The sequence below is a fragment of the Lichenostomus cassidix genome, chromosome 3 (genome assembly GCF_008360975.1).
Source record: "Lichenostomus cassidix isolate B80296 chromosome 3, HeHo_3.0, whole genome shotgun sequence".
Taxonomy (NCBI): Eukaryota; Metazoa; Chordata; class Aves; order Passeriformes; family Meliphagidae; genus Lichenostomus; species Lichenostomus cassidix.
In genome coordinates, this window is record NC_139483.1 from 30041798 (window position 1) to 30066449 (window position 24652).

General features: G+C 53.5%; 3 protein-coding genes across 10 annotated transcripts in view; 1 reads left to right on the plus strand and 2 right to left on the minus strand.

Moving 5' to 3' along the window:
• Positions 1-481: 481 nt before the first annotated feature.
• Positions 482-7440, plus strand: SLC35B2 (solute carrier family 35 member B2). Its single transcript, XM_085055126.1, has 4 exons — positions 482-603; positions 3370-3563; positions 3851-4011; positions 5307-7440. Exons 2-4 carry the CDS (start codon positions 3407-3409, stop codon positions 6243-6245), a joined length of 1257 nt encoding a protein of 418 aa, XP_084911252.1. The 5' UTR covers positions 482-603; positions 3370-3406; the 3' UTR covers positions 6246-7440.
• Positions 7441-9370: 1930 nt separating this feature from the next.
• On the minus strand, positions 9371-16510 carry HSP90AB1 (heat shock protein 90 alpha family class B member 1). 2 transcript variants are annotated; one of them, XM_085055112.1, is made up of 12 exons: positions 16180-16487; positions 15926-16072; positions 15546-15752; positions 15081-15240; positions 14762-14895; positions 13966-14277; positions 13381-13546; positions 13003-13193; positions 12584-12731; positions 12048-12316; positions 11290-11623; positions 9371-9952 (listed from the first exon to the last, which is right to left on the minus strand). In XM_085055112.1, the coding sequence occupies exons 2-12, from the start codon at positions 16070-16072 to the stop codon at positions 9843-9845; spliced, it is 2178 nt and encodes a 725-aa protein (XP_084911238.1). In that variant the 5' UTR covers positions 16180-16487; the 3' UTR covers positions 9371-9842. The 2 variants fall into 2 exon arrangements, 1 of the variants encoding a protein (XP_084911238.1); XR_014850772.1 differs by lacking the exon at positions 9371-9952 and adding an exon at positions 11839-11945 and having other exon boundaries at positions 11484-11623; positions 16180-16510.
• A 2021-nt stretch (positions 16511-18531) lies between these two features.
• SLC29A1 (solute carrier family 29 member 1 (Augustine blood group)) overlaps positions 18532-24652 on the minus strand; it is a 34066-nt gene continuing 27945 nt past the window's right edge. For all 7 annotated transcript variants that reach the window (XM_085055117.1, XM_085055118.1, XM_085055119.1 and 4 more), the window contains 8 exons: positions 24446-24580; positions 24211-24308; positions 23810-23900; positions 23593-23681; positions 23345-23453; positions 21946-22031; positions 20073-20272; positions 18532-19531 (listed from right to left, as the gene is read on the minus strand). In XM_085055117.1, coding sequence (XP_084911243.1) covers positions 19420-19531; positions 20073-20272; positions 21946-22031; positions 23345-23453; positions 23593-23681; positions 23810-23900; positions 24211-24308; positions 24446-24580 — 920 coding nt within the window. In that variant the 3' untranslated portion in view covers positions 18532-19419. The remainder of the gene's footprint in view (positions 19532-20072; positions 20273-21945; positions 22032-23344; positions 23454-23592; positions 23682-23809; positions 23901-24210; positions 24309-24445; positions 24581-24652) is intronic.

The following is a 24652-nucleotide window of genomic DNA, read 5'->3' on the forward strand; positions in this document are numbered from 1 at the left end:
AGAGATCTGGTTTTGCTTCGGAGCAAAAGTCAGACGATGAGCAGCTGAGGGAGTTGGGGGTGTTTAGCCTGAAGAAAAGGAGGTTCAGGGGAGACCTTGTCAAACTCTACAACTTCCCGAAAGGAGGGGGTAGCCAGGTGGGGATCTGCCTCTTCTCCCAGGCAACCAGCAATCAGCGACAGGACAAAAGGACATAACCTCAAGCGGTGCCGGGGGAGATTTAGGTTGGATTGTAGGAGAAATTTCTCCTCAGAAAGGGTAATTAAAGATTGGAATAGACAGGCCAGGAAGGTGGTAGAGTCACCGTCCCTGGAGGCGTTTAAGGAACGTGGACTGGACGTGGCACTCAGCGCCAGGTTCTCGGTCACACGTCGGCCTCGATGATCCCAGGTCTGTTCCAACCTGATGGATTGTGTGATCCCGAGATCGCGGTCTCCTCCCCTCCCCTGCCGTCCCGCCCCGCCCCGCCCGCCGCGTCCCTCCGGAGCGGCAGGGGCGCTGTGGGGCGCCGAGCGCGCCCGCCGGGCGGGGGTTCCGCCGCCGCCGCCGCCGGGAGCGGAGCCGAGGGGAGCCGGCCGGGGCCGGGCCGGGGCCGGGCCGCAGGTGGGTAGCGAGGCCGGGGCGGGCGCGGAGGGCGGGCTGGGCTGCGGGCGGCAGCCGCCCCGCTCGGCGAGGGCGGGCGAGGGCCGCCGCCGCGCTGCCGGCCCGCTAGCTGCGAACGTGGCCGCCGGGCAGGGAGGCGGCGCCGGCACCACGCTCGCCCCTCGGCCGGCCGGGCGCTGCCTCTCCTGCAGGGCCGATCCCTGGGCAGTGGCCGCCGGAGCCTCGGGGCAAAGAAGCCCCGGAGAGGCAAGCGTAGGGCTTTCCCCGGGCAGGCCCCTCGGGCGGCGGAGGGTGCCCCACGGCCGGCGGGGAGCGGCAGCCCGGTGCCTCTGCTCGTGGCCCCTGGGCAGAGGCGGCGGTCGGCCGTGGGGGGACGATGGCAGGTGCCCCCTGCCACCCGGCTGCGTGCAGGGACAGGGACAGGGAGCAGACACGAGATTCCGAGCTGTTAGCATGTACTTGTCAGCTCCAAGCTTGGATTTGACCTCAGCGCTGGAGGCGCGCTCGAGAGTATCAGGCTGTAGGCAGGGATCTTTTTCAGAGCCGGGGCCCAAACTGTGCATCCCAGGCGGGGCTGGGTGCCAGCCCGGCTCCGAAGCGCTGCGTTTGGGAGCTGCCCTTGCTGTGCCCAGGGGAGCCAGCGGCCAGGGCTGTTGTCCCGGCTCTTGGGGCTGCTCCGCGGGCCCCACACTAAGGCTCCTTTCATGCCTCAGCACGTCGCCTGCTCAGCCCCCCTGCTTTCTACCTGTAACACTGGCGTCCCTGTTCCTTCGCAGCCTCGGCAGAGAGGGCAGGGCCTGCTGCACTGAGTCAGCTCTCGGGGCCTGGGAATTGCTAGCGCAGGCATAGAGGGCCATTGTCCCTCCGTAGCCTCCTCTTCAGGGTCGCTGTGGGAGAGCAGAGCTGATTCTCCTCCCATGGCAGCGCTTCAGGAGCTGGCGGGGTAACAGCAAGTGCAGTCGTGCTGAACAGAGCTTGCAGTCCCTGTCAAGTTGGCAATGTGGCAACCGACCCTGTCATTTATATCTGACTTCTGCAAAAGTGAACGGCATTTCTGCACCCCGCCGTCAGCCAGGGTGATTTAATAGGGGCAAATCCAGGAGCACATGGCAGCTTCAGCCCCGGGTGCCAGCACTGAGCTCAGGTTTTGCATCCCACAGCACCTGTATAGCCTTCCTTGATGCCCCTGCAGCAGGAGAGATAGAATGGAGGTGGGAAACTGTCTTTTCTAGGGAAGAGAGAGAGATGAATAGGAAGCAGGCAAAGAAATCCACCCCTTGTCATTTGCAGTTCTCCCTGAGCTGGGAATTTCTGTGTCATTTAAGTCATTAGAGGGAGATTTCTGGGTGAAACACAGCCTCAGCCTCAGCTTTGGTCAGGTTATTGAACTCCAGGGGCCTGGCCACAGCAAATGAGGACTAGAAAAGCCCCTGAGGTCTTTTCCAAGGGGAGATGACTTTGAGGGCAGTGCTTGCTCATGAAGTGGTAGGGGACTTTCTTGCCTTTAAAGCTCTTAAGTTTGTAAATCTCTGAGTTTCATGTGAGGGCTACCGGAGGTCACAGCTGTACAGTACTGGGGCTAGGTACATCCCTAAACAGGGCCTAAATTCCTCTGACTCGCTTATTTCTGGGGGAGTAGGAATTAACATGTCTATTGCTTTCAGTCACAGAAGCTTTTCTGGTGTGTGCTTATGTAGCCATCCTACAGCACCCTCACCTGGCCCCCGAGGCAACTGGGAAGCTTTCTCCAATGAGGAAAGTGGGGCAGGGATGTAGCACGGACCAGGGAAACCTTTTACCCTGATGCAGGAAGCTGCAGTTTGCTGTGTGAGGGAAGGATGCAAGTGGCCTTGGGTGTAGGAAGTTCTCACTTGGTTGCTCATTCTGTTGAGTACCTGGTGCCCCTGAATATTGCAGATTTGCCTCTGTAAGGGAGAGGACAGTGGAGGAAGAAACTCCTTCAAGGACTATTAAAGCTGTTTTAAAGCTGGCTAGATCACTTCCTACAGCTACAGCTGAAAAATATCAACTGTACTTCATTGGATAGTCCTGGTAAAATCCCAACCAGACAGCTGCTAGGAAAGTTCCTTTGCAGCCTTGGCTTTCTGGCTGTGTTTTGCCAAGCGGGTGGACCCTGGTAATTTCCTCTGAGCTGTGGGGAATGTCTTGGCACACTTCCAGGGCTGCACTGGGTGGTGGGGGAGGCTGGCAGCCCAAACCCTTGCCTCTCCTCCGCACTCACCTGATGCAGCTGGAGGGCAAAGCTCTGAACTGTTTGTTTCCAGAGGAAGGCTTGCTCATGGCCACAGGCTTGAAACATGAGCTTCTAGGTAGGAGTCAGTTTTTCCATTCAGTGACCTTTTCCTTTTCTACCCAAAAGCTGTGCTAAAGTTTAACCTGTAAAGGTGAGGTGTGAGGTGCTCCTTGCATTTGGATTGAGTGTTGTCAAAATCAGATGGTTACAGCAGTGTTCTCTCTAATCCTGGGAATCCAAGGTTTTAAGTCCGCATGTTCCAGGGCAACCAACTTTAACAAGCAAACATAGATGCAAAGAAGCAAACATAGATGTCTGGCCTGTGCTTTTCAGTTCCAGAGGACTTTGCCTAGTCTGTGTGCCACCAGCATCACTGTTGTCGCTGCGGTGGGGTCTGGATGTTGGGTGTTACAGGTGGTGAGGAGCAGGCTGGGTGCTGGCTGCTGCAGGCATATGGAGTGGAGCTGCTCATGTACCAGTGGCCTACCACCTGCCTCTTCCTCTTTCTGCAGATTTTGCCTTCCCCTCGTGCTGGCTTCCCTCCCTACGATGGCTACTGGTGAAGAGATTGCCCCTGCCCTGGAGGACTCATGGGGGGACTTCTGGCTCTTCCGTTTCTTTGTTAATGCTGCTGGCTATGCAAGTATTGTAGTGCCGGGATTCCTCCTCATCCAGTACTTCAAGAGAAGGAACTACTTGGAGACAGGTAGGGGCAGGAGCTTCCCTTCCATATCCTGCATCCCTTGGAGCTCTCTGCACCTGCTCAGTCTTTCCTATTCAGGTTGTTTCCCCAACCTGCTTTGTCAGGCTTGAGGCACTCACAGAGCTGCATCCTAGTGCTGTCTAGGTGCTATCCTGAAAAAAATTTCTCTGAGGCCCCCATGCCAGCACATCTGGAGGCTAGTGAGGAGGGAGGCTTCACCGCTCAAGCTGGTGCAGCTTGTGGTGCTCAGTCTTTGGTTAATTGTCTCCATCTTCTCTTACCCTGTTCAGGCCGAGGCATTTGCTTCCCTGTCATCAAATCATGCGTGTTTGGCTCTGAGGTGAAGTCTGTACACCAGGAGGATGGCTCCCTGCCACCCCGAGCAGAGCCCACAGAATCCTCCACAGCCCGACAGGTCTTCAAGCTGCTCTTCTGTGCTGCTGGTCTACAGGTAAGGGTCCTGTGTATGTGTATGTGGCTGTCCCACTCTGGAAGGAGGAGGTGGCCAGTGGGTTAGTGACTGTCAGTTCCTTGAAGATCAGGGATGCAGTACTGTCCTTGATTAGGGCAGGGTTGGAGGCTGGGACAGCCTCTCAGCCAGGATAGTCCACCTCTAGGGGCTATGGTGGTCCATTTAGCTTTTGTCATTTGGGTTGGAGCATCCTGTCTGTCTGGTCACAGTCCTCCAGAGCCATGGGTAGGGAAAACTCTGAAAATTCTGTGATTCAGCAAATTGTTAGGGCTGCTTTTGTTCTGGCCCTGATGTCAGATCAGCAGATAGTTTGAGCCCTCTTAACTCCCGAGCTCTCCCCTGGGTCACTGTCTGGGGCTGATGCATTCTGCCTTGGTGGATTGAATTTGTGTAGTGGAGAGAAAATACTGCATTCAGCTACAGATAAATAGGAATTTAAAATCTTAGATTCCCCAAGTCTCAGCTACAGCCTGAGCGTCATTAGGAAGGGCAGCTTTTTGCATCTATGAGGACTAAAAATAGTAATGTCGGCACTGAGATAGAAAAACCGAGGTGTCTGCAGCCAGGAGAAGACACATTCTCTGGGCTACTCTCACAGTCCATTCAGAATTGCTGTGGGCCACCAAGTTCTTCCATCTCTGTGTGCCTTAGTTCCTTGGGAGATAAGTGGTAAGAGGAAGTCTGTGGTACTTCTGAGGGACTTGGTGTTGTTGCACCAAAAGTAGTTGAGATGACAACCAGGACACTGATCATCCCTGGTGGATAATTTTGTCTGCTGGGTTTGAAACCAGAATTGATTTGGATGTAAAAACCAGGCCTAGGGAGCTGGAAGTGAAAACCAGTGCAGAGGCTACTGGGAAAACTGCCAGGACATGCCGCAGGGAGCTGGCACCAAAACCGCAGCTGTGTATCGGTAACATTCCCTGATTCTGTCAGTCTGGTTCCGCAGGCTTTAAGCAGCTCAAAGCTCAAAGTGTAACTGCTTGCTCTACAGCAGGATGTTTGCATTGTGGGCTTTTCTCCCCTGTACACTGAGCAGGTTTTGTTTGGAACAGGATGTTCCTGGTTGTAACCACATGGGACAGCAGGTTCCCTCAGACAGGTGGAGTAGGGGGTGGTTCTGTCTCCCAGTGTCTCAGGGAAGCATTGCCAAGCAGAGGATGAGTCAACACCAAGGAGTGCAAGGATCTGCTGAGGTCTCTTCTTCCTGTGGTTGCTAGCAGTTGCTGTTGTGGGTCCTGACTCTCCCTGTGCTCCCTCCTGCTGCTTTGCAGGCTTCCTACCTCACATGGGGTGTCCTCCAGGAGCGTGTGATGACAAGAACGTATGGTGCCACTGAAACAGACCCTGGTGAGAAGTTCAAGGACTCCCAGTTCCTGGTGTTCATGAACCGCATCCTGGCCTTCACAGTGGCTGGTCTGTACTGCGCCCTGACCAAGCAGCCCCGCCATGGGGCTCCTATGTACAAATACTCCTTTGCCTCTCTCTCCAACATCCTCAGCAGCTGGTGTCAGTATGAGGCACTCAAATATATCAGCTTCCCCACCCAAGTGCTGGCCAAGGCCTCCAAAGTGATCCCGGTGATGATGATGGGCAAACTGGTATCACGCAAGAGTTATGAGTACTGGGAGTACCTGACTGCTGCCCTCATCTCCGTGGGGGTCAGCATGTTCCTGCTCTCCAGCGCTCCTAACAGGCACGTGTCCACTGTCACCACTTTCTCTGGCATAGTGCTCCTGGCTGGCTACATCATCTTCGACAGCTTCACCTCCAACTGGCAGGATGCTCTCTTCACCTACAAGATGTCTCCTGTGCAGATGATGTTTGGTGTCAACGTCTTCTCCTGCCTTTTCACCGTGGGCTCGCTGTTGGAGCAGGGTGCCTTGCTGGAGTCACTGCGCTTCATGGCTCGCCACTCAGAGTTCACCGCCCATGCCGTGCTGCTCTCCGTGTGCTCTGCCTGCGGCCAGCTCTTCATCTTCTACACCATCAACCAGTTCGGGGCAGCTGTCTTCACCATCATCATGACACTGCGACAGGCCTTTGCCATCCTCCTCTCCTGCCTCATCTATGGGCACACTGTCACTGTTGTGGGTGGGCTGGGCATAGCTGTTGTCTTCATGGCCCTCTTTCTCCGTGTCTACGCCCGCAGTCGCATGAAGAAGCGCAGTAAGAAGCTCCCGCCAGGCGAGACCCCTGTACAAAAGGTCTAAGGTAGCTGAGGCCATGGCATTTAAGCCGTGCCCTCTGTCCTGCCTCCTCTCAAGGGTACTTGCTTGATTTCTCAGAACCCACTGAGGAGCGGAGTGGGGTATGGATAGGCAGGACCAATGACTCAGTTTTCCACCTGCTTTTCCTGGGAAAGGGGCTGGAACAAGCCCAGGAAATGCTGTGGGCTGATGCAGCTCCAAACCTTTCCATTTGCCTTAATAGGTCAAAGACTTAGAGCCAAGGCACAGGCCTGGGGGCACACCAGCATGGGGCTGCTGGTATTCCTGTCCCACCTCTGTCTTGTGGCTTCTCCCCCAAAGTCACTGATGAGCAAGGGAACTCTTCCCTGCCACTGTCTTGCCTCTGGCTGATGCTCTTCCATTTCTGTTAGTACTAGAGCTTGGCAGGAGGAAGGGGCAAGCAAAACACTAGGTTTCTTTTTGAAACACTTTTGAGTGAGGCAAGTCCCAAGCTGAGCCCATCAAAGGTAGGGAGCTCTCTTCCTCCATTCCAGGAGGGGCTCTGGGTAGTACAGGCACAGCTAAGGGAAGGACTCCCAGCCTATCCTACCCCAGGCCTGGAATCTGCTCTGGGAAGGCACTGCAGTGAAAGCCAGTACTTCCCAGTTTGGTTTTATCAATTCTTTGTCCCTGCTCCAAGACACTTTTCTTTGCTCCCCTCAGCCCAGGCTGATTTTTATGCAGCACCTGAGCTGGCCAGTACAGTTCCCAAGGCTTGCCAAGTCCTTCAAGGTTGATTTTTGGTTACATCTGCTCCTGTTACAGGCCAAAGGCTGCACTGCCCAGAAGCCCCAGCATCACCTCTGGGTCCCTCAGTGCCATGGTTTCTGGGATTTGCAGTTGCCATTCAGACAAGCACAAACAACACCTCTTTCTCCTACCACCTGGAGGCACTGGTGCTGGTTTTCCCAGGGGCTGGCCAGAGTCTGTGCCTGGAGGGTTGGGACATGGCGCAGAGCCCGCTAGCGGTGCCTTGTTCCTGCTCCACAGACAGCAGGGGATGGAGCAGTGAAAGCTGTTCTTCCCCCGAAGCCTGGGTTTTACTGGTCAATCCTTATCTCATCAACACAACCTGACTGACAAACCAGCAGGTTTTGGTACTTTTGCAAGGCAACTTTTTTCCTCTTTTTATTTTATTAAATTAAAAATATGCCGCATAGAGTGCCATGGGCGTAAATGTGGGGGTTTTTTAGTTGGTTGGGTTTTTTTTTCCATGTACCTGGAAAGACGGGGAGAAAATTCCGACTCTTCCTGTTTCTCTAGTCTCTCTGGGATAGCAAAATTATTTTTCCAAATAGGTGCCTCTCTCTCTTTTTTGCCAAGGCAGGTATTAACCAAGGTTGCACCTAAAGCTGCAAGGCCTGAGAGGAGATCCTTGCAAGCACAACTGGGGAGCATCTCCAGGTTTGGAATGCTGCTTATGCTGGTGGGGCAGAGGAGGAGCCATCAGCCTGAGTCTAGTTTGGCTCCTGGGTTCCCTGCATGGTGCAACTTGAGAAATTCCCTGTGGGTGTAGCAACAGAGAGGTGATAGAGGCCTGCTGAGCACCTGCCAGCCAGGGCCACCTGTGCTGTAGCATGTTGGGTGTAGCTGCACCAGCCCAAGGCGTCACACCAAAGCCACGAGAGGCTGGAGGTGCGGATGGTCTATCCTGCTGGCACATATGGGAGGTCTGGTGAAAAACCTTGTAGGCTGGGGTGGGTCTGGAGTCAGAGACAGGACTGGGGCCTAACAGGGCTAGGGAAGGGGAGATTCAGGTGATGGTTATAAGAGAAACACAGAAGGAAAGTAGGGATGGTGGTGACTTAGCTGAGCCTGCACAGAGACCAGAGCTGGTGCTGAGCACAACCTGGGCTTCAGAGCACTTGGCTCTCCAGCAGGTTTACCTTTTCTAGCTCTGAGCTTTTGGAAGTGCCTGTGCAATTTCACAGCTTTCCATCCTGCCCTACAAATTCCCCCAAATGTCTACCCCCACTATCTGCTGACAGACTGAAAATGGAATGAGATTTCCTTTGATTAAAAAAAAACAAACAAAATAACCATGAACAACAAAAGCCCACATTGCTAGATTGGGAATAGGATACAATGGGATAAGCTTTCTAATTAAAATGTAGATTTAAACAAAACATTAGTGGAAAAAGAAAACCCAGAATATGAACTTAAAAAGTTAATTTTTATTGATTCAGGATTTGGCAACATCTTCCTATCCAGAGAGAAATCCTACTTCTAAACAATTTGCTAGCTCAGCTCCAGCACTGCCTTAGCAGGCTGCACCCACACAGCTGCCACACTGGCAGCACAGTGCTCAGTGTCTTGGTGTGCAGTGAGGGATTCCAGCAGGCTCTGCGTCCCTGTTAAAGAGGGGTACTGGCTAAAGCCCATTCCATTTTACATCTGTGGCAGCTGGCATGCAGGCAGCAAGAGAACTCACTGTTGGTGTAATTTTTCCCTGACAAATCCCAAGGGCCATTGTGGCCAGGGGTGACAAACCTCATGGGGTGTGAGCTCAGTGCTTGGGGCAGCTCAGTCAGAGATGATGTCCCATGCTTGTCATCTGGGACACAGATGGAAAGAAGCCAGATACTGCCAAACACCCAATGGCTGCAGAAGGCCAGAAAGGGCAGTCTGCCGGGGGGAGGAAAGGAATAGTCTTTGGCCTAATGGCTGAAGAGGCAGTTTGACTACAGTCTTGAGCTGTCACTCCACACCCTGTTCCACATTGCAATCGAATAGGCAGATGGCTCCTGCCCCAGTCCTGCCCTAGGGGTGGCTCAGATCAAACCAAGAAGCAGCAGCCCAGGCTCAGGCCCTGGCACAGCTCACCCAGCTGATCTGTGCAGATTGGAGGTTTGCTCCCAGGCTGTGGGGCATGCAGCACTCACGTGGAAAACTACTGCCCATTGGAGATGACCCCACCTGCACAGCAGGTCAGGTGTTCCTTCCACCCACTTCATATTGCCTGGGCATGGAAGGGGTAAAGATCACCTAAAGCAGGGCTCAGAAAACCAGTCAGGGCACAGGAGATGCCAGCAGACCAATACCCTCAGGCACAAGCTGAGACATTTTCGTCCATAGAGTAGGCATGAAACACAAGGGACCCGGCCAGATAAATCATCAATTCTTTTATTCCAGTAGAACAAAAAAACCCAGAAAAATAATCAAACAGAAACCAGCCAAAATACATTATGCTTCCTGGGGTTTCAGGGAGGTAGCAGCCTCGAGGAAGAGCTCTCCCACCCCAGTAGAATAAGGACAGTGTTTAATGCCTACTGGTAACATGGGACACCCCATGAGGAGGAGAAAGGGGAAGCTTGATGCCTCCTCACACCTCCACACCCCAGCAGCTGTTCCTACACAAGCAGAAAGACACAGAACAGACAGGCCTCAGGCTACCTGAACCACTACTAACAAACAGGGAATCATGCCCTCCTGCACCCTGCCAAAAACAACCCCAACCAAACACAGCCAAAAATACAGACACCACCAAGGAGTCAGTAGCAGCCAGTGGGAGTAGACCATCTTCTAAGCAGACATAACATAGAGCAGAGGTCTGGCAGGTAAAGGAAGAGCCTTCCTCCTTTAGTCTACCTCTTCCATGCGGGATGTATCTTCATCTCCCTCCAGAGGGGGAATTTCCTCCGAGACAGCTGCACTGGGTTCCTCTGCAGTCATCTCATCTTCCTCAATGCCTGGGAGAGGAGAGGAAAGAGATAAAGCCTCCAAATGACATCTTATCCCAGATGTACAGCCTCTCCTCGAATAAACCTGGCTCCTGCCCACAGCCTGAGGAGAAGGGCTCTTAGCATCCAGTAGTTCACATAATCACAGAATATTCTGATTTGGAAGGGACCCACAATGATCAGTCAAGTCCAGCTCCTGGCTCTGCACAGGACAGCCTCAAGAATCACACCATGTGCCTCAGAGTGTTGTTTAAATGCTTCTTGAATGCTGGCAGGTTTGGTGCTGTGACCACTTCCCTGGGGAGACTTCTTTGGACAACCAGTGTCTGGATGAAGAACCTTTTCCTAACATCCAACCTAAACCTCCCCTGACACAGCTTCATGACATTCCCTCAGGTCCTGTCACTGGTCACCAGAGAGAAAAGATCAGTACAGGCCCCTCTGCTTCTCATTGTGAGGAAGCTGTACACTGCAATAAGGTCTCCCCTCAGTCTCCTTTTTCTCCAGGCTGAAAACTAACAATGCAAGTCAACATTGTTAGGAGTTATGGTCAACTACAGCACTAATCCTGATTCAGTAGCATCTTCCCAGTAATATCCGCACTAGTAGATGGATACTACCTATACCATTAGAGTGCACTCCTTAGCCAGTAGAGGTTAACTACAAAAGACTTGTCACTCAGCACCACAAAACCCTGGAGTGAACATAGCTTAAGCCATGAACATTTCTCTAGGGAAAAATGCAGTAAATCCAGACAAATCACAAATAAAGCAGTTGCAAGACTCTAGAGCTAATCAGTTTCCAACACTGCAAGTTGCTGTTTCAGTAAATTCTGAACAGGAAGTTGTACTACCATACAGGCCCCTTACCTGCAACTTGAGTATTAGAGGACCCTACTCCTACTGAGACTAGGCAGCACAGAGTTAGAAACTCAGTTGTGCCAAGCCACAGCACCTTCTAATTTACATTTTTAGCTAAATAGTGAATTTGGAGGAAAAGGCTGTGTGCAAGCACAAGCTGTTTCAGCAGATGGGTCACATCACCTATGACAGACTTTTCACGTTTACTCTGACGGAATAAAAAGCCTCAGCTTGTCATCTGAACATGCTGGTGGTGCCTTCTGGCATTGTGGAGGACAGGACAGTCTACCCAGAACCCTGAGCCCTTCTGAAGTAACTTGTTCCAGGTTTACACTTTCTCCTGGCCACCTTATGTACAGAGCCAGTTGCACACATCATACCAGCATGGCTCACTTACTGGCATCCCCCTGCCCCAAGACACCAGCCTGACCAGTTAACCTGCTTTCAGGACCTGCTCCATGCCTGAGAAGTTGCACTGATACTCACCAAGCCCCAGTTTGATCATCCTGTAGATGCGGTTGGAGTGGGTCTGGGGATCTTCCAGGGAGAAACCAGAAGACAGCAGAGCAGTTTCAAAGAGTAGCACCACCAGATCTTTAACAGCTTTGTCATTCTTGTCAGCATCAGCCTTCTGGCGCAGGGTTTCCACAATTGGGTGGTCAGGGTTGATCTCCAGGTGCTTCTTGGCCATCATATAGCCCATGGTGGAGTTGTCCCGCAGTGCCTGAGCCTTCATGATGCGCTCCATGTTGGCTGTCCAACCATAGGTGCTGGTGACGATGCAGCAGGGAGACGAAACCAACCGGTTTGAGACTGTGACCTGCCAACATAGCCAAGGGTTAGCTGAGCAAGGCCCTGCTATGCCCTGGACTGGGCCCAGCCACAGCACGTGATAGCCCATCTTTGCCCCTGGTTCACCTGGGGACACCCCAAAGCAAGCAGAGATGCTCCAAGCAGCTCCAGGACTGCTGCACAGACTAGTTTGGACAGCTCAGCCAGCACTTTGAGCACCCACTGCATGTTTCCCACACTTACCCTCTCCCATCAATGCATGTATTTGGGTCAGTGCCCCTCGCCTGCAGCCTGGCTGCTTAGAGCAAGATGGTGCATGCTGGGACCTCCAGTCTCCTTTAGCGGCTCCTCTGCAGGAGATGAGAGGCATGCATTGAGCGGGGGCCCTTGCCTGCAGCCCGGAGGACCCAGCCCTCCCTCTAGCCCAGGGTCAAGTTCCCTGCCCATCTCACCTTCTCCACCTTCTTGTCCAGGATCTCCTTCATAAGTTTGCAGAGGTTCTCAAACTTGGCCTTGCTCTCCTCCATCTTCTTTTTCTCCTCCTCATCCTCAGGCAGCTCCAGCCCCTCTTTGGTGACTGATACCAGGGTCTTGCCATCAAACTCCTTGAGCTGCTGCACGCAATACTCATCAATGGGCTCTGTCATGTATACCACCTCAAAGCCACGCTTCCGTACACGCTCCACAAAAGCTGAGTTAGCAACCTGCTCCTTACTCTCCCCTGGGTTTGTGGAGGGTAGAAATGAAACATCACCAACATGTAAGAGCAGGTTACAGCAGGACAAACAGCATCAGTCACTTGGGGCCCCTAACATAAAACGGGCAGCAGCCAGGGTTCTAGGCCTGGCGGCCATTCCCCAGCCCCCAGGAATGAGCTGCAATGCAGCAGGGACAGCCCGCTGAAGGCAGCAGGAAAAGTTTTAAATTGGGTTTCGTATGCAGGTTACCTGCCTCCACTTCACTAGCGCTCAGAGAAGCTCTGGCTCACCTGTGATGTAGTAGATACTCTTCTGATTCTCCTTCATACGGGACACATACTCTGAAAGCGAAGTCACCTCATCACCAGACTGGGACGTGTGGTACCGCAGCAGCTCCGAAAGGCGCTTTCGGTTGGTGGAGTCCTCATGGATGCCCAGCTGGGGGCAGAAGAGATGCATGAAGTCTCCAGGATGGGACTTGGATGCACTTGGCCACCCCTAACACACAGCCATCTGCCCCCCTCCTAATCATTTGAGTGTTTGACCTAGGGCAGCCAGAGGGGACAGCTGCCCACAAAGGTACTCTGAGGCATTCACAAGACCCACTCCCTTTATCCTAACATCCATGCAGAGAAGACACAGCATAGGGACAAGATTGCTCCTCAGGCAGATGAGATTCCCTCCTCCAGGTGCACAAAACCCAGCTTACCTTCAGATTCTTGGAAAAAGCCTCATAAAATTTCTTGTAGTTCTCTTTGTCCTCTGCCAGCTCAGAGAAAAGCTCCAAGCATTTCTTCACAATGTTTTTGCGGATCACTTTGAGGATTTTGCTCTGCTGGAGCATCTCACGAGAAATGTTCAGAGGCAGGTCCTCTGAGTCTACAACACCCCGGATGAAGTCTGAGGAGGGAGAATGAAAACAGGTGTCAGGTTAAGGATTCTGAGCTTAACACAAAAAGAGCTAAACACTGACTGCTGTGCATCCACACCAGCCAGTGCCTCATCCAATCCCTTTATACCGCAACTGGTAGCACAGGCTGTGGGGATCCCAGCTCCACACTGTGAGGCTGAGGCAGGGGGCTCTTACTCAGGTATTCGGGGATGAGCTCATCACAGCTGTCCATGATGAAGACACGCCTCACATACAGCTTAATGTTGTTCTTCTTCTTCTTGTTCTCAAAGAGGTCAAAAGGGGCACGACGTGGGATGAAAAGTAGGGCCCTGAACTCCAGCTGCCCTTCCACAGAGAAGTGCTATGGACCCAGGAGGAAAAAAAAAAAAACCAGCTACTAGGGTGCTTCACTTCTACCCGTTTCCCCAGTTCCACTGTAGGCAGCTAGCAAGAGGGCACAGCAGCATCTCTGACACTCAAGAGGCCTGTATTTCCTCCTGCTCAGGCCCGCTATCCCCTATGTGCCAAGGTTCTCTGGCATCCAACAGGCTTGGACAGAGAAATAAAGCTTCTTTGAGACAGCACACCTGCCTGTCCTGCTTATGGACTGACACTGCCAACCCCTCCACCTGCATGGGAGTCACAGTGCAGGCTGCTGCATCACCAAGTGGCCTGAGAGTGCTCAGTCCCACTGAAGCATAACCATGTGGTGACTCTGGAACAGGGCTGGAAAAGGGGCACTCGGTCTCTCCCTGGAAGCCAGAATAGCCCAGCACCCACCTTGACAGCCAAGTGGTCCTCCCAGTCATTGGTGAGGCTCTTGTAGAATTCGCCATACTCTTCCTGTGTGATGTCGTCAGGGTTGCGGGTCCATATTGGTTTGGTCTTGTTCAGCTCCTCCTGGTCAATATATTTCTCCTTGATTTTCTTGGTCTTTTTCTTCTTGCCTTTGTCTCCCTCCTCCTCTTCATCAGAGCCTACATCCTCAATTTTGGGTTTCTCCTCATCTTTGGACACTGACTCTTCCTCCTTCTCATCTTTCTCCTCCTCTGCCTCATCATCACTGATCTCTTTCTCACGTTCCTTCTCCAGCTGTGGAGAAAGAAACAAGCAATAGTCAGGTTTAGCCCAAAGCTACCAAGAATGCTTTTGCTCCAGATATGAAAAATAGTGTCCTCCAAGGCCCAGCAAATGCATCATCTGGAATCAAAGCTTCTCTTGGAACCAGCCCTCAAAAGTCCCTCTTCATGCAATCAAAACGCTGTGTCTGAGAAGATGAGACAAGTGGCAGGAAACCCTCGTTTTTCCATGGCTGGTTTAAGATGCCCTTTAGCTGCACAGATCAAAGACCTTTAGTGTGGCTGGATGCCCACCTCCTTCACCTCCAGTAAGCCCCCAACCTCAAATCACCTTCAGCCATAGAAGCTGAGAGCACCACTGCTCAGTACCCAGCAGCCAAAAACTATGAAAGGGAACAGAAAGGATTGTGTATTGGGCCTTTTCTGTGCTCCTGTCAACACTACCTACTTCTGCCTCCAGCTTTCCAGTTGGTCACCAGAATCTTTTTTTTACGTACATAGAGCATGATGGGGTAGCCAATGAACTGGGAGTGCTTCTTCACCACCTCTTTGACACGACGCTCCTCCAAGTACTCAGTCTGGTCCTCCTTTAAGTACAGGATTACTTTGGTGCCACGTCCAATGGGCTCACCTGCAATGGAGGGAGAGAAACATTAGTGCTTCAGGGCAGCAAGTGTGACCAGCTCCTCATGCCTAAACATTGCAGAATACCCAGCGTTAACCAGTGTGACTGACAATGCAGCACAGCTCTAGGGACCACCAGGAAGAGGGGCACTTCTGGCAGGAAAACATGCTTGGTTTTTGTACAATACATACCATGGTCAGTTCGGACAGTAAATGAGCCCCCAGCTGATGACTCCCAAGCATACTGCTCGTCATCATTGTGCTTGGTAATGACAACCACCTTCTCAGCCACTAGATAGGCAGAATAGAAACCCACACCAAACTGTCCGATCATGGAGATGTCTGCGCCAGCCTGTGAAAGTAGAGAGAACAACTGCTAAAACCAAGGAGGAGATAGAAGATGTCTGTGACTGATTCACAGCAGCAAAGAACTGGGTCAAGTACACAGAGAAAAACATACAAGTGCTAACAGGCAACCAGCTCTACCTTCAGCTCCTCCCTACTGCTAGAAAGGTGGAGAAGCACACTTAGGTAGGCCATCAGCTCTCTCAGCAAACAAGGCAGTGGGGCCTCTTTGTTGTTTATTTATTATTTGTATGCCAGTGCCAGCCTATGGCTCAGGCCCCAGGGGAACCCATGCAGCCAAAGACAACCCACCTGCAGGGCTTCCATGAAGGCTTTGGTCCCGGATTTGGCAATGGTGCCCAAATTGTTTATGAGGTCTGCTTTTGTCATCCCAATGCCAGTGTCCACCAGGGTTAGTGTGCGGTCCCGGGGGTTGGGGATGATGTCAATCTTGAGGTCCTTCCCACTGTCCAGCTTTGAGGGGTCGGTCAGGCTCTCATAGCGGATCTTGTCAAGGGCCTAGGGCAGAGAGGGATGCTCGATATGGCCTCTCTGCTCGACAGCCGCCTCCGTCCCTCCCCTGCACAAGCCTCCCCGCATACCCAGGAACTGGCGTCTCCCTGGTACCCCCGGCAGGACACCAGCCCGCCCCTGAGCCCCAGAAGAAGGAGCCCATTCCCGCCCAGGCTCACATCGGAGGCGTTGGAGATGAGCTCCCGCAGGAAGATCTCCTTATTGGAATAGAAGGTGTTGATGATAAGGGACATGAGCTGGGCGATCTCCGCCTGGAAAGCGAAGGTCTCCGCATCTTCCTCCTCGTGCTGCACTTTCTCGGGCATCTACAAGGCAAACACAGGCCTATTTTCAGCGCACTTTCAGGGCATTAGCACCGGGAAGGGAGCGGTGGGGGTATCCGGCCCAGCCCCATCCCCCGTTCTGCCCCTACCTTCTACAAGCGTGAGGGAGCGGCGAAAGAACTACCCCGTGCACCGGCCGCTTTTTATAGGCACGGAGACGAGAGGGCGCCTCACGGCACATCGTATCCTTCCTCTTAAAGGGGTCTTGGTCAGCGCGCCACAGGCGGATGGCGTATGGGACGCACCGGCGTTGCCGTTTAGCGGCGGCCATTGGTGGGGGCGTGCGTGCAATGAATGCTCAGCTTCTTGCTGCTGCTGTGGAGTCGCCAGCCAGGGCTCCCCGCCGCCCTTCGCCAGGGCGCTCGGAGGGCCGCGGGACCGGAACCTCCGAGCGCCACGGAGAGGGGCGGCGGGAAGCCCCGGCGAGGGACTCTTTCCCGCGCCCCGTCGCGGAGGAACACAGCTACCGGTACAAAGGCACTTCCAGAGTATTCCACAGAGGTTACGGCGGCGCCTCTTGGGCTGCACGGCTGGGGCAGGGAGCCGGCGATCCGCTCTGCCCCGGCTCCATCCTGCAGCTCCCCCCGAGGCCGGGAGCCGCCTAGCTGTGCCGGCCTGAGGCTGCGTGTGACTAGAGGCCCAGCGGAAGAGGGGGGTGGGGACAGAAGCTGTCACGGAGTGCGTGGCAGGCCCGTGTCCCGTTGCAAGCCGGTGTTTGGAGACGCTGTCTTTTCAGCACCCAAGGGAAATAATAAGATAAATCAATGTTAAGCCTTACCGTTTCGGTATCTGGAGTAGACTGTCCAGTTCTGGGCTCCTCAGTTCAAGTGAGACATGGAGCCCCTGGAGCCGGTCCCGCAAAGGGCAACAAAGATGATGAAGGGAGAGGAGCATCTCTCTTAGGAGGAGAGGCTGAGGGAGCTGGGCTGTTCAGCCTCGAGAAGAGACTACTGAGAGGGGACCTCATCAATGTCTATCAGTGTCTCAAGGGAGGATGTCAAGAGGATTGAGCCAGGCTCTGCTCGGTGGTGCCAAAAAATAGAACAAGAGGCAGTGGCCAGAAACTGATGCACAGGAAGTTCCACCTGAAATGAGGAAGAACTTCTTTACTCTATGGGTGACCACGCACAGGGGCAGATTGCCTAGAGAGGTTGTGGAGTCTCCCTCATTGGAGATACTAAAGAATTGTCTAGACACAATCCTGTGCCATGTGCTCTAGGATGACTCTGCCTGAGCAGGGAGCTTGGACTAGATAAGCCACTGTGGTCCCTTCTAAACAAACCCATTCTGTGATTCTGTGTTGAGGCTGTGGGCACAACAGTCCTCACCAGCAAAGGAAGCTGGAAGGGGGATGAGGGGACTTGAGCCCCCACATGGGTTTTGGTGCCTGGTGGTGCAAGGAGGTGATAGCTGTGAATGATGTGCAGAGGGAGGGGGGTTCCCACTGGCAGACTGGTGTAGTTCACCCCAGGAGCAGGAGGTGGCACTCCGGCTGTTCCCAGGCACAAGGAGAGCTCACAGGTGCTGTGCTGGTCACTGCACCACAAATTGTGAAGATGCATCTGCTCTTAATCAGAGAGCTGTTGGTGGTCCCTTGGTGTACCCCGAGGGCAGCATCCCTGGGTGCTGGTGGATGAGAGGTTGGCCATGAGCTGGTCATGTGCAACAATGACAGACAATCGTGTCCTGGGCTGCATCCAAAGCAGTGTGGCCAGCAGGGAAAAGGAACGATTTTCTGCCTCTCTACTCTGCTCTGGTGAGAGCCCATCTGCAGTGCTGCATCCAGCTCTGAGGTCCCCAGCACAGGAAGGACTTGGACCTGTTGGAGATAGTCCAGAGGAGGAACACCAAGATAATCAGAGGGGTGTAGCACCTCTCCTACAGGGAAAGGCTGAGAGAATTTGGATTGTTCAGCCTGGAGAAAGCTTTGGTATGACCTAATTGTGGACTTCTGGTACTTGAAGGGAGCCTACAATAAAGATGGACAAAGAGTATGTAGTTACAGGGCAAGGGGGAATGGTTTCAAACAGAGGGAAGGTTTAGGCATCAGGGAAGAAATTCATTACTGTGAGGGTGGTGAGGCACTGGAACAGGTTGCCCAGAGAAGCTGTTTATGCCCCACCCCTCAAAGTGTCGAGTAACCTGGTGCAGTGAAAGTTGTCTTGAGCCCATGGCAGGGGTTTTGGAACTGGATGATCTTCAAGGCCCCTTCCAAGCTGAACCATTCTGATTTTATGGTTCTGTGATCCCCTTCCTGCACTGGCTGTGTCCTCATAGCTGGGCCTGACTCTGCAGGGCATGCACACACCACTTCCACATCTGATGCTGGTTACAGAGGACCCTAGGATGCCAAGGAAATGCCAGTGCCTTCTCACTTCAACCCCTGTCCCTCCAGAGCCCCTCTCTCCTGTGGCAATGGAGACACAAACACATACCCAAAGGAGCATTTTGGTCTTTTTATAGAAAATGGCAATTGTATAGACACATTTACACAGACAAGGGACAGGAAAGCCAAGGGAGAGGTGAGGCCTCCCCTTGCAGCACAGGTGGGCAAGGAAGGCAGCTTAGCTGGGAAGGGAGTTGCTGCCTCTCATAGCCCACAGTGGAACCTCCCGTCACACAACCAGGAGGCTCAAAGAAAACAACAGCAGAATCACAAAAAAAAGAAGGGAAGAGAGGCAAGGAGAGGGAGAGAAGGTGGGGTGTGGAGACCTCTTCCCTCAGCCTAGCCATGGTGTTGGCTCTTTCTGTGGCTGGGACACAAATGTCTACAATCTTGGAATACACTGGGCAGGGGGATGTGCGTATAGCAGAGAGCAGGGATGGCGAGGCTGGCTGGGGCTCTACTCCCCATTCACAAGTCTTACCAACACGAGGAGGGGCGTGGGATATTTCCAGGCCCCCTAAAAGGAGAGGAGAGAATTTCCTAGGTGCTTTGGAGACACGGGCAAGAGGAGGAGTAACACTGGTTACCAGCCTTTCACTCTGTCAGAGAAAAAGGCTGAAAATGGCTTTTGGCCTTGAGCCGGGGAAGTTATGCAGCATGGGAGGCAGCTGGACCTCTCTGAGATACCACGGGTCTTACAACACACACAACATGGGGAAGGAGAAGGCACATAGGCCTGAAGGCATCACAAAGCCGAGCATGGCAGGAACCAGGCCAACCCTGCAGGAGTGGATTCGTCCCTGGGTGTAATGTCTGCTGTGGCAGTGTGATTTGGCAGGGACAGGTGTGAGGTGTCATTTCCCCACAGTGCTGAGGTGTCCAGGGCCTCGGCGGAGGATGCGGAGCCATCTCTTGGTGTTCCTGCACCCTCTGTGTGCCTCTGCTAGATGAGAATTCGGACCAGAAAGGAGACAGCAGCTCCTAGGGCCAAACCCAGCGACAGGAAGAACGCCATGACAGCTCCAGCTGTCTCTGCTTCATGCGCAAGCACTTTCCTAGGGGAGAAACAGGTGTCAGATCCATCCTCAGCACATGTGCCCTGTGCCCTGCTGTTCAGTGGAGCTGGGAGGTTCCTCTGCAGCAGAGGAATGGCAAGAAATCCACCTTGGCTCCCAGAGCTCCAAGTCTCCACACTGGGCTCATAAAGCACATCAGGCAGGCCACCCTGAAGCTTCTGACACAGGGGACATCCCTCTCTGACCTCTGTCCCCATGCCTGGCTCCTCATGCCACCTTGTGCTGGGCAGGGCTGCTCACCCTGCTGTGGGTGCTGTGCCAAGCTTTGCTCCCCTCCAGATGCCTGCTGCATCCAGCCCCTTCTCCTGCGTGGCAGGTGGGGAAAACGGAAAGCCCAAATAGCTGCCTCATCCCTAGGACAGGGAGGCACAAGCCTCGGAGATGGGACACTGAGGGTAGTGCCAATTCCCTTCTGTGCCTGTGGCCTCTTCTCCAGATGCCAGAGCTGGGCAGAGCCAGACTCCAGGGCTGGCATCTGGAGGTGTACTCAACCCTTCCCTTGTCCCCAGCTTGCACTCACTTTGGCCCGAAGCACATGCAAAGGCTGGCCAGGTAGCCATTGGAGATGGAGAAGAAGATCATGAAGATGATGTACCAGGCGTCATGAGAGAACACAACAGGCAGGTAGTGACGGGGTTGCACGTTGCACAGCATGAAAAGAGGGACAAAGATGACACGGAGGACCACCATCACTGGCAGGAGGCAGCTGTCCTTCCCGGGCTGGGAGAAAAACACAGATCACTGAGCAGCTGAGTAGTCGATATTCCCCATCCCATGGCATGCCAGCAGGAGCTATAGAGAGGCTCTTCCTACTGCGCCAGGGCTGTGGAGGAGCCACAGAGATGGCAAAACTGCTGAGAGACTTTCTCTGGTACAACAAATCTCAGCATCACCACCTGCTGTCAAAAGTAGGTCCTCCTAGGTCTGAAAGCCCTCTCCCAGGTGACTTGAAGCAGCACTAGAGCCAAAACACTGAGCTGGGCTCATGGGCAACTGCTAAGCCCTTGCTGGCAACAGGCAGGCAGGCAGGCAAGAGAGCTTTGTGCACACTCATACAGTGAACCACCGTGCAGGACAAGGGTGGCTGAGGTAAATCCCCTCTGGCACCTCAGCGACTGCAAGCTGGGCTTTAGCCAGCTCTTCAGCCTCCTACGCCATTCCTCAGCCAAGCAGGGCAAGATCCAGCAATCTGGGAAAGGGATTATGCTGGAGCTGTTTTGGAATGTGCTGGGAAAGGCATGGACCGAATTAAAGTCTCCTTGGATCCTACTGGAGTTCCTGAGCAACTGAGCCTGGGACAAAGGAGGAGACACCGTCACCCTGTGTTGTCCCTGCAGCTGGCACCAAGGCAGCCCCTGGAACGAGATGTGCCTGGTTCTGTCTGGGGTCTCCTCAGTGAGGTGCCAGATTCAGAAATGACAGGGCTTGCTGGTCTGAGGTGAAGAGTCCCATGGCTGCCTTGGGAGCTGCTGGGCTAGCATGGCCACAGGAAACTCTATGAACATAGGAAGAAGCTGCGGTTAGGCCAGCTGCTGTGGCTATGGGGCAAACTGGAGAGAGCAGCTGCCTCTCCTGCTACAGGAGAAAAACAGTGAGCAGGGCCCCAGCCAGGGAAATGAGGCCCAAACCACATGCAGTCAGACTTTCCACACAGCCTTGTTTTGGAAACGTCTCCTGCTGGGTCAACCCACCACAGAGGCTGCAGCATGGACACAAGGCAAGGAGGCTCATGGCCAACACCAAGGGCAACCAGCAGTGATGGCCAGGGGAGAAGCAGCTCCAGGCCACGGGGAAGTCAGGCCCAGGCAGACCCCACAGTACATGGTCCTGAGGAGCTTCTCTAAACAAACAGCCTGAACAATACAGGGGGAAACAACACTTGGAGGGTGGGTGAAGGGGCAGGAAGAGACCCAGACAGGACAGCCCGCCTTCCTTGCCCATCCTGGGGAGATGAGAGCAAGGAGACATGGCAGGGGTCAGTTCTGTGACCCACATGGCATGGCCCTGCCCTGCTGTCAGGACGAGGCTCTTTGAAGCAGCTGTGTCCTGTGCTGAGGCCAGAGGTTTTATTTTGGGCTGCCCTGTCTTTCACCCTTTTTCCCTGTCGCCATCCTGTCTCGCTGTTTGCATAGCTGGAGTGAAGGTTTGTTTACAGAGAGGCTGAAATGGAGGAGGCAGCTTCATCCAAGCCATGTTGAAAGAGGGGTGGGAGGACAGAACAACACTGTGGTTCTCGGCTCTGACCCATAAATCTCTGCTAAGAACTTAAAGCAGGAGTTAGCTCTGCACCTCCTTCGTGCTTGAAGCCATGGATGACAGCCTCAGTGAGCGCCATGGTCAAAGGACCTGGGGATGGAGACAGCCTGGACATATGCTCCCAGCCTGATGCTTACCCATGTGACGAGGGCAGTGAGACTCCGTCCTGCCCAGTCGAGGACATTAAAGAGCAGGAAGCAGGAGACAGGAAGGAAGTAGACACCTGCAGAAGGGAGAGGTCAGTGACGAGCCCAGTGTGCCCCAGCCCCTCACGCCAGTTGCCTGGACTCTGACTGCCTTTGAGTTCTAGGTCCTACCAGTTTGCCACTAAGGCCTGTAATGGTCTCCCAGCCAGGCTAGTGTCTGCATCCACACCATCACGCACATTGGTTTCCTCTTCCCTTCAAGCATTCTGTATTGGGTTTGTGTGGCAAGGTTTTGGTAGTGGAGGGACTGCAGGGGCAGCTTCTGAGAGAAGCTGCTAGAAACTCTCCCAAGTCTGACACATCCAATGCCAGATGGCTCCAAGATGGACCCACTGCTGGCCAAACCCAAGCCTATCAGTGACAGTAGTAGTGCCTATGGGATAACGTTATTAAGAAGGGGAAAAATAAAATCCCAACATTTGCAAAGTGCAATTGCACTTCTCTCAGAGAGAGAAGTGAGAATATGTGACAGAAACAGCTCTGCAGACTCCAAGGCCAGTGAAAAAGGAGGGGGAGAAGATGCTCCAGATGTCTGAGCAAAAATTCCCCTGCTGCCCATAGTGAAGACCATGGTGAGGCAGACTTCCCCCTGCAGCCCAAGGAGGTCCACAGTGAGCAGATATCCACCTGCAGCCTGTGGAAGACCCCACTCCAAAGCAAGTTTTCTGGTAGGACTTGTGAGTCTGCAGGGGACCTGTGCTGGAACAGTCTGTTCCTGAAGGACTGTGTCCCATGGAAGGGACTCAGCCTGGAGCAGTTCACGAAGAACTGCAGCCTGTGGGAAGCACTCACATTGGATTTCATGGAGGACTGTCTCCCACAGGAAGGTCCCCATGCTGGAGAAGTGGAAGAGTGGGAGGTGTCCTCCCCCTGAGGAGGAAGCAGTGGCAGAGAAAATGTGTGCTGAACTGACCACAACGCTCGTTCCCTGTTCCCCTGCACTACTGCAGAGGGTGGAGATAAAGAAATCATGAACAAACTTAAGCCTGGGAAGAAGGGAGGGGTGGGTGGAAAGTGTTTAAAGATTTAGTTTTAATTTCTCATTATACTACTCTGATTTGATTGGTAATAAGTTTTCCCCAAGTCGAGTCTGTTTTGCCTGTAACAGCATTTGGTGAGTGATCTCTTGCTGTCCTCATCTCAGACCCAAAATCTTTTGTCTTATTTTCTCTCACCTGTCCAGTGGTGGAGTGCTGGAGTGGCTTTGGTGGGTACCTGGCATTCAGCCAGGGTCACCCCACCACACATACCTTTAAACCCCACTTTCTTTCCCCCCATTTACCTTGTTCGCAGTTTTCTCCTACCTCACCCCCATCCCTGGCACACTTACCCCATTTGTTTCCCTCTCCGAGGACAGAGGACACCTGAGCTGTGATGGCAGGAAAGACGCCAATGGTGACAGTGAAGATGAAGCAGATGGACAGAGCCAGGACCCAGAGCTAGGCAGATGAAAGAAAAATGCTGGTACCAAACTCACAGCAAGAGACCAGTGCAAGGCTGGTCTCTCCCCATACTCTCCTACCCCTGTGCCCACCCCGAAAGGAAGGGCAGGGCAAGGCTTGCTGGCAATTCACAGACCTTCTTAAAAATACCAATGACAGAGGGCTGCTCATCAGGGTTGTGGACAGGGATGACTTTTGAGTTATTCTGCTCTATTCCATTCTCATCTGCAGGGAGAGACACAAGTAGGGCACAGCAAGAGCCCAGAAAGCTGAGATTAATTCGGTCCTTCTATCTCATTCTTTCTTTCAGCTCTTCCTCTTTCCCCTTTCTCTTCCTCCTCTCAGCCCCTCACCTTTCTTAATCAGGTCTCTCTTGGTCTCCAGCTCTGCATTGTACACACGGTATTCCGTCTTGTCCTTCATGGAGTAGTATCGGAAGAAATCCTACAGAGAGACAGCATGGAGGACTCATTCATGCATGCAAAAAGAAGGCTGCCCGGGGCTATGTGACAACAGCAGATAATGGCAATATGGGCAAGGTATTCCTTCCAATTATGTCAGATATTGATGCTTTCCTGCTCACCCAGGGACTCAGATACCCCAAGTATACTGGGGTATCTGGGGTGGGAAGTATCCCAGGGTGCTCCCTTGGGACATGGGAGAGCCCTGACACAGGAGTGGGCCATGGTTCTCGTGCTGGGATGCGCAAAGGTCCCACATCCCCAGGCCTTCCCCACCAGGACAACAGTCTCACCATGTGAGGCAGAACGACGTAGGAGACAATTGCCAGCACGATTGTCACACAGGCCGTGGTGAAGTAACCAATGAAGCTCTCGGGTCGCTGGGCACCAACTGAGAGCACAGGAAGGGAGAGGAAAGGAAGATGATGAGGGCTAGGAGGAGCAAGGCCCTGCTGCCATCTCCCATGCAGCACAACCCCGGCAGAGGTCTGGGAAGGTCCTGTCACCTGCAGGGCAGGGATTACTCACTGGCAATACTGAAGATCATTGCCAAAGCAGCAAAGGTGCCTGCCAAACCCTGCCCGCTCATGATGGGGGCTGTGTAGCTGGCAGGCAGAAGCCCTGCCAGCCCAAAGAGGCTGCTCTGGAGAATGGCGCCGAAGGCTGCAAAGGGGAAAGAAGAACAGAAATGACAAACCAAAGGCAAGGACGGACTGCATCTCTCCAGGGAGCCAA

What these genes read in the sequence shown, in the direction of transcription:
- SLC35B2 (XM_085055126.1), top strand. Translation starts at nt 3,407, where the DNA reads ATGGCTACTGGTGAAGAGATTGCCCCTGCCCTGGAGGACTCATGGGGG. An exon ending in AAGGAACTACTTGGAGACAG is followed by an intron (nt 3,564 to 3,850) that starts GTAGGGGCAGGA and finishes TACCCTGTTCAG; the next exon opens with GCCGAGGCATTTGCTTCCCT. An exon ending in TCTGTGCTGCTGGTCTACAG is followed by an intron (nt 4,012 to 5,306) that starts GTAAGGGTCCTG and finishes GCTGCTTTGCAG; the next exon opens with GCTTCCTACCTCACATGGGG.
- HSP90AB1 (XM_085055112.1), bottom strand. Translation starts at nt 16,072, where the DNA reads ATGCCCGAGAAAGTGCAGCACGAGGAGGAAGATGCGGAGACCTTCGCT. An exon ending in GAGTATCTACTACATCACAG is followed by an intron (nt 12,317 to 12,583) that starts GTGAGCCAGAGC and finishes CCACAAACCCAG; the next exon opens with GGGAGAGTAAGGAGCAGGTT. An exon ending in GATGATCAAACTGGGGCTTG is followed by an intron (nt 9,953 to 11,289) that starts GTGAGTATCAGT and finishes CTCCTCTCCCAG; the next exon opens with GCATTGAGGAAGATGAGATG.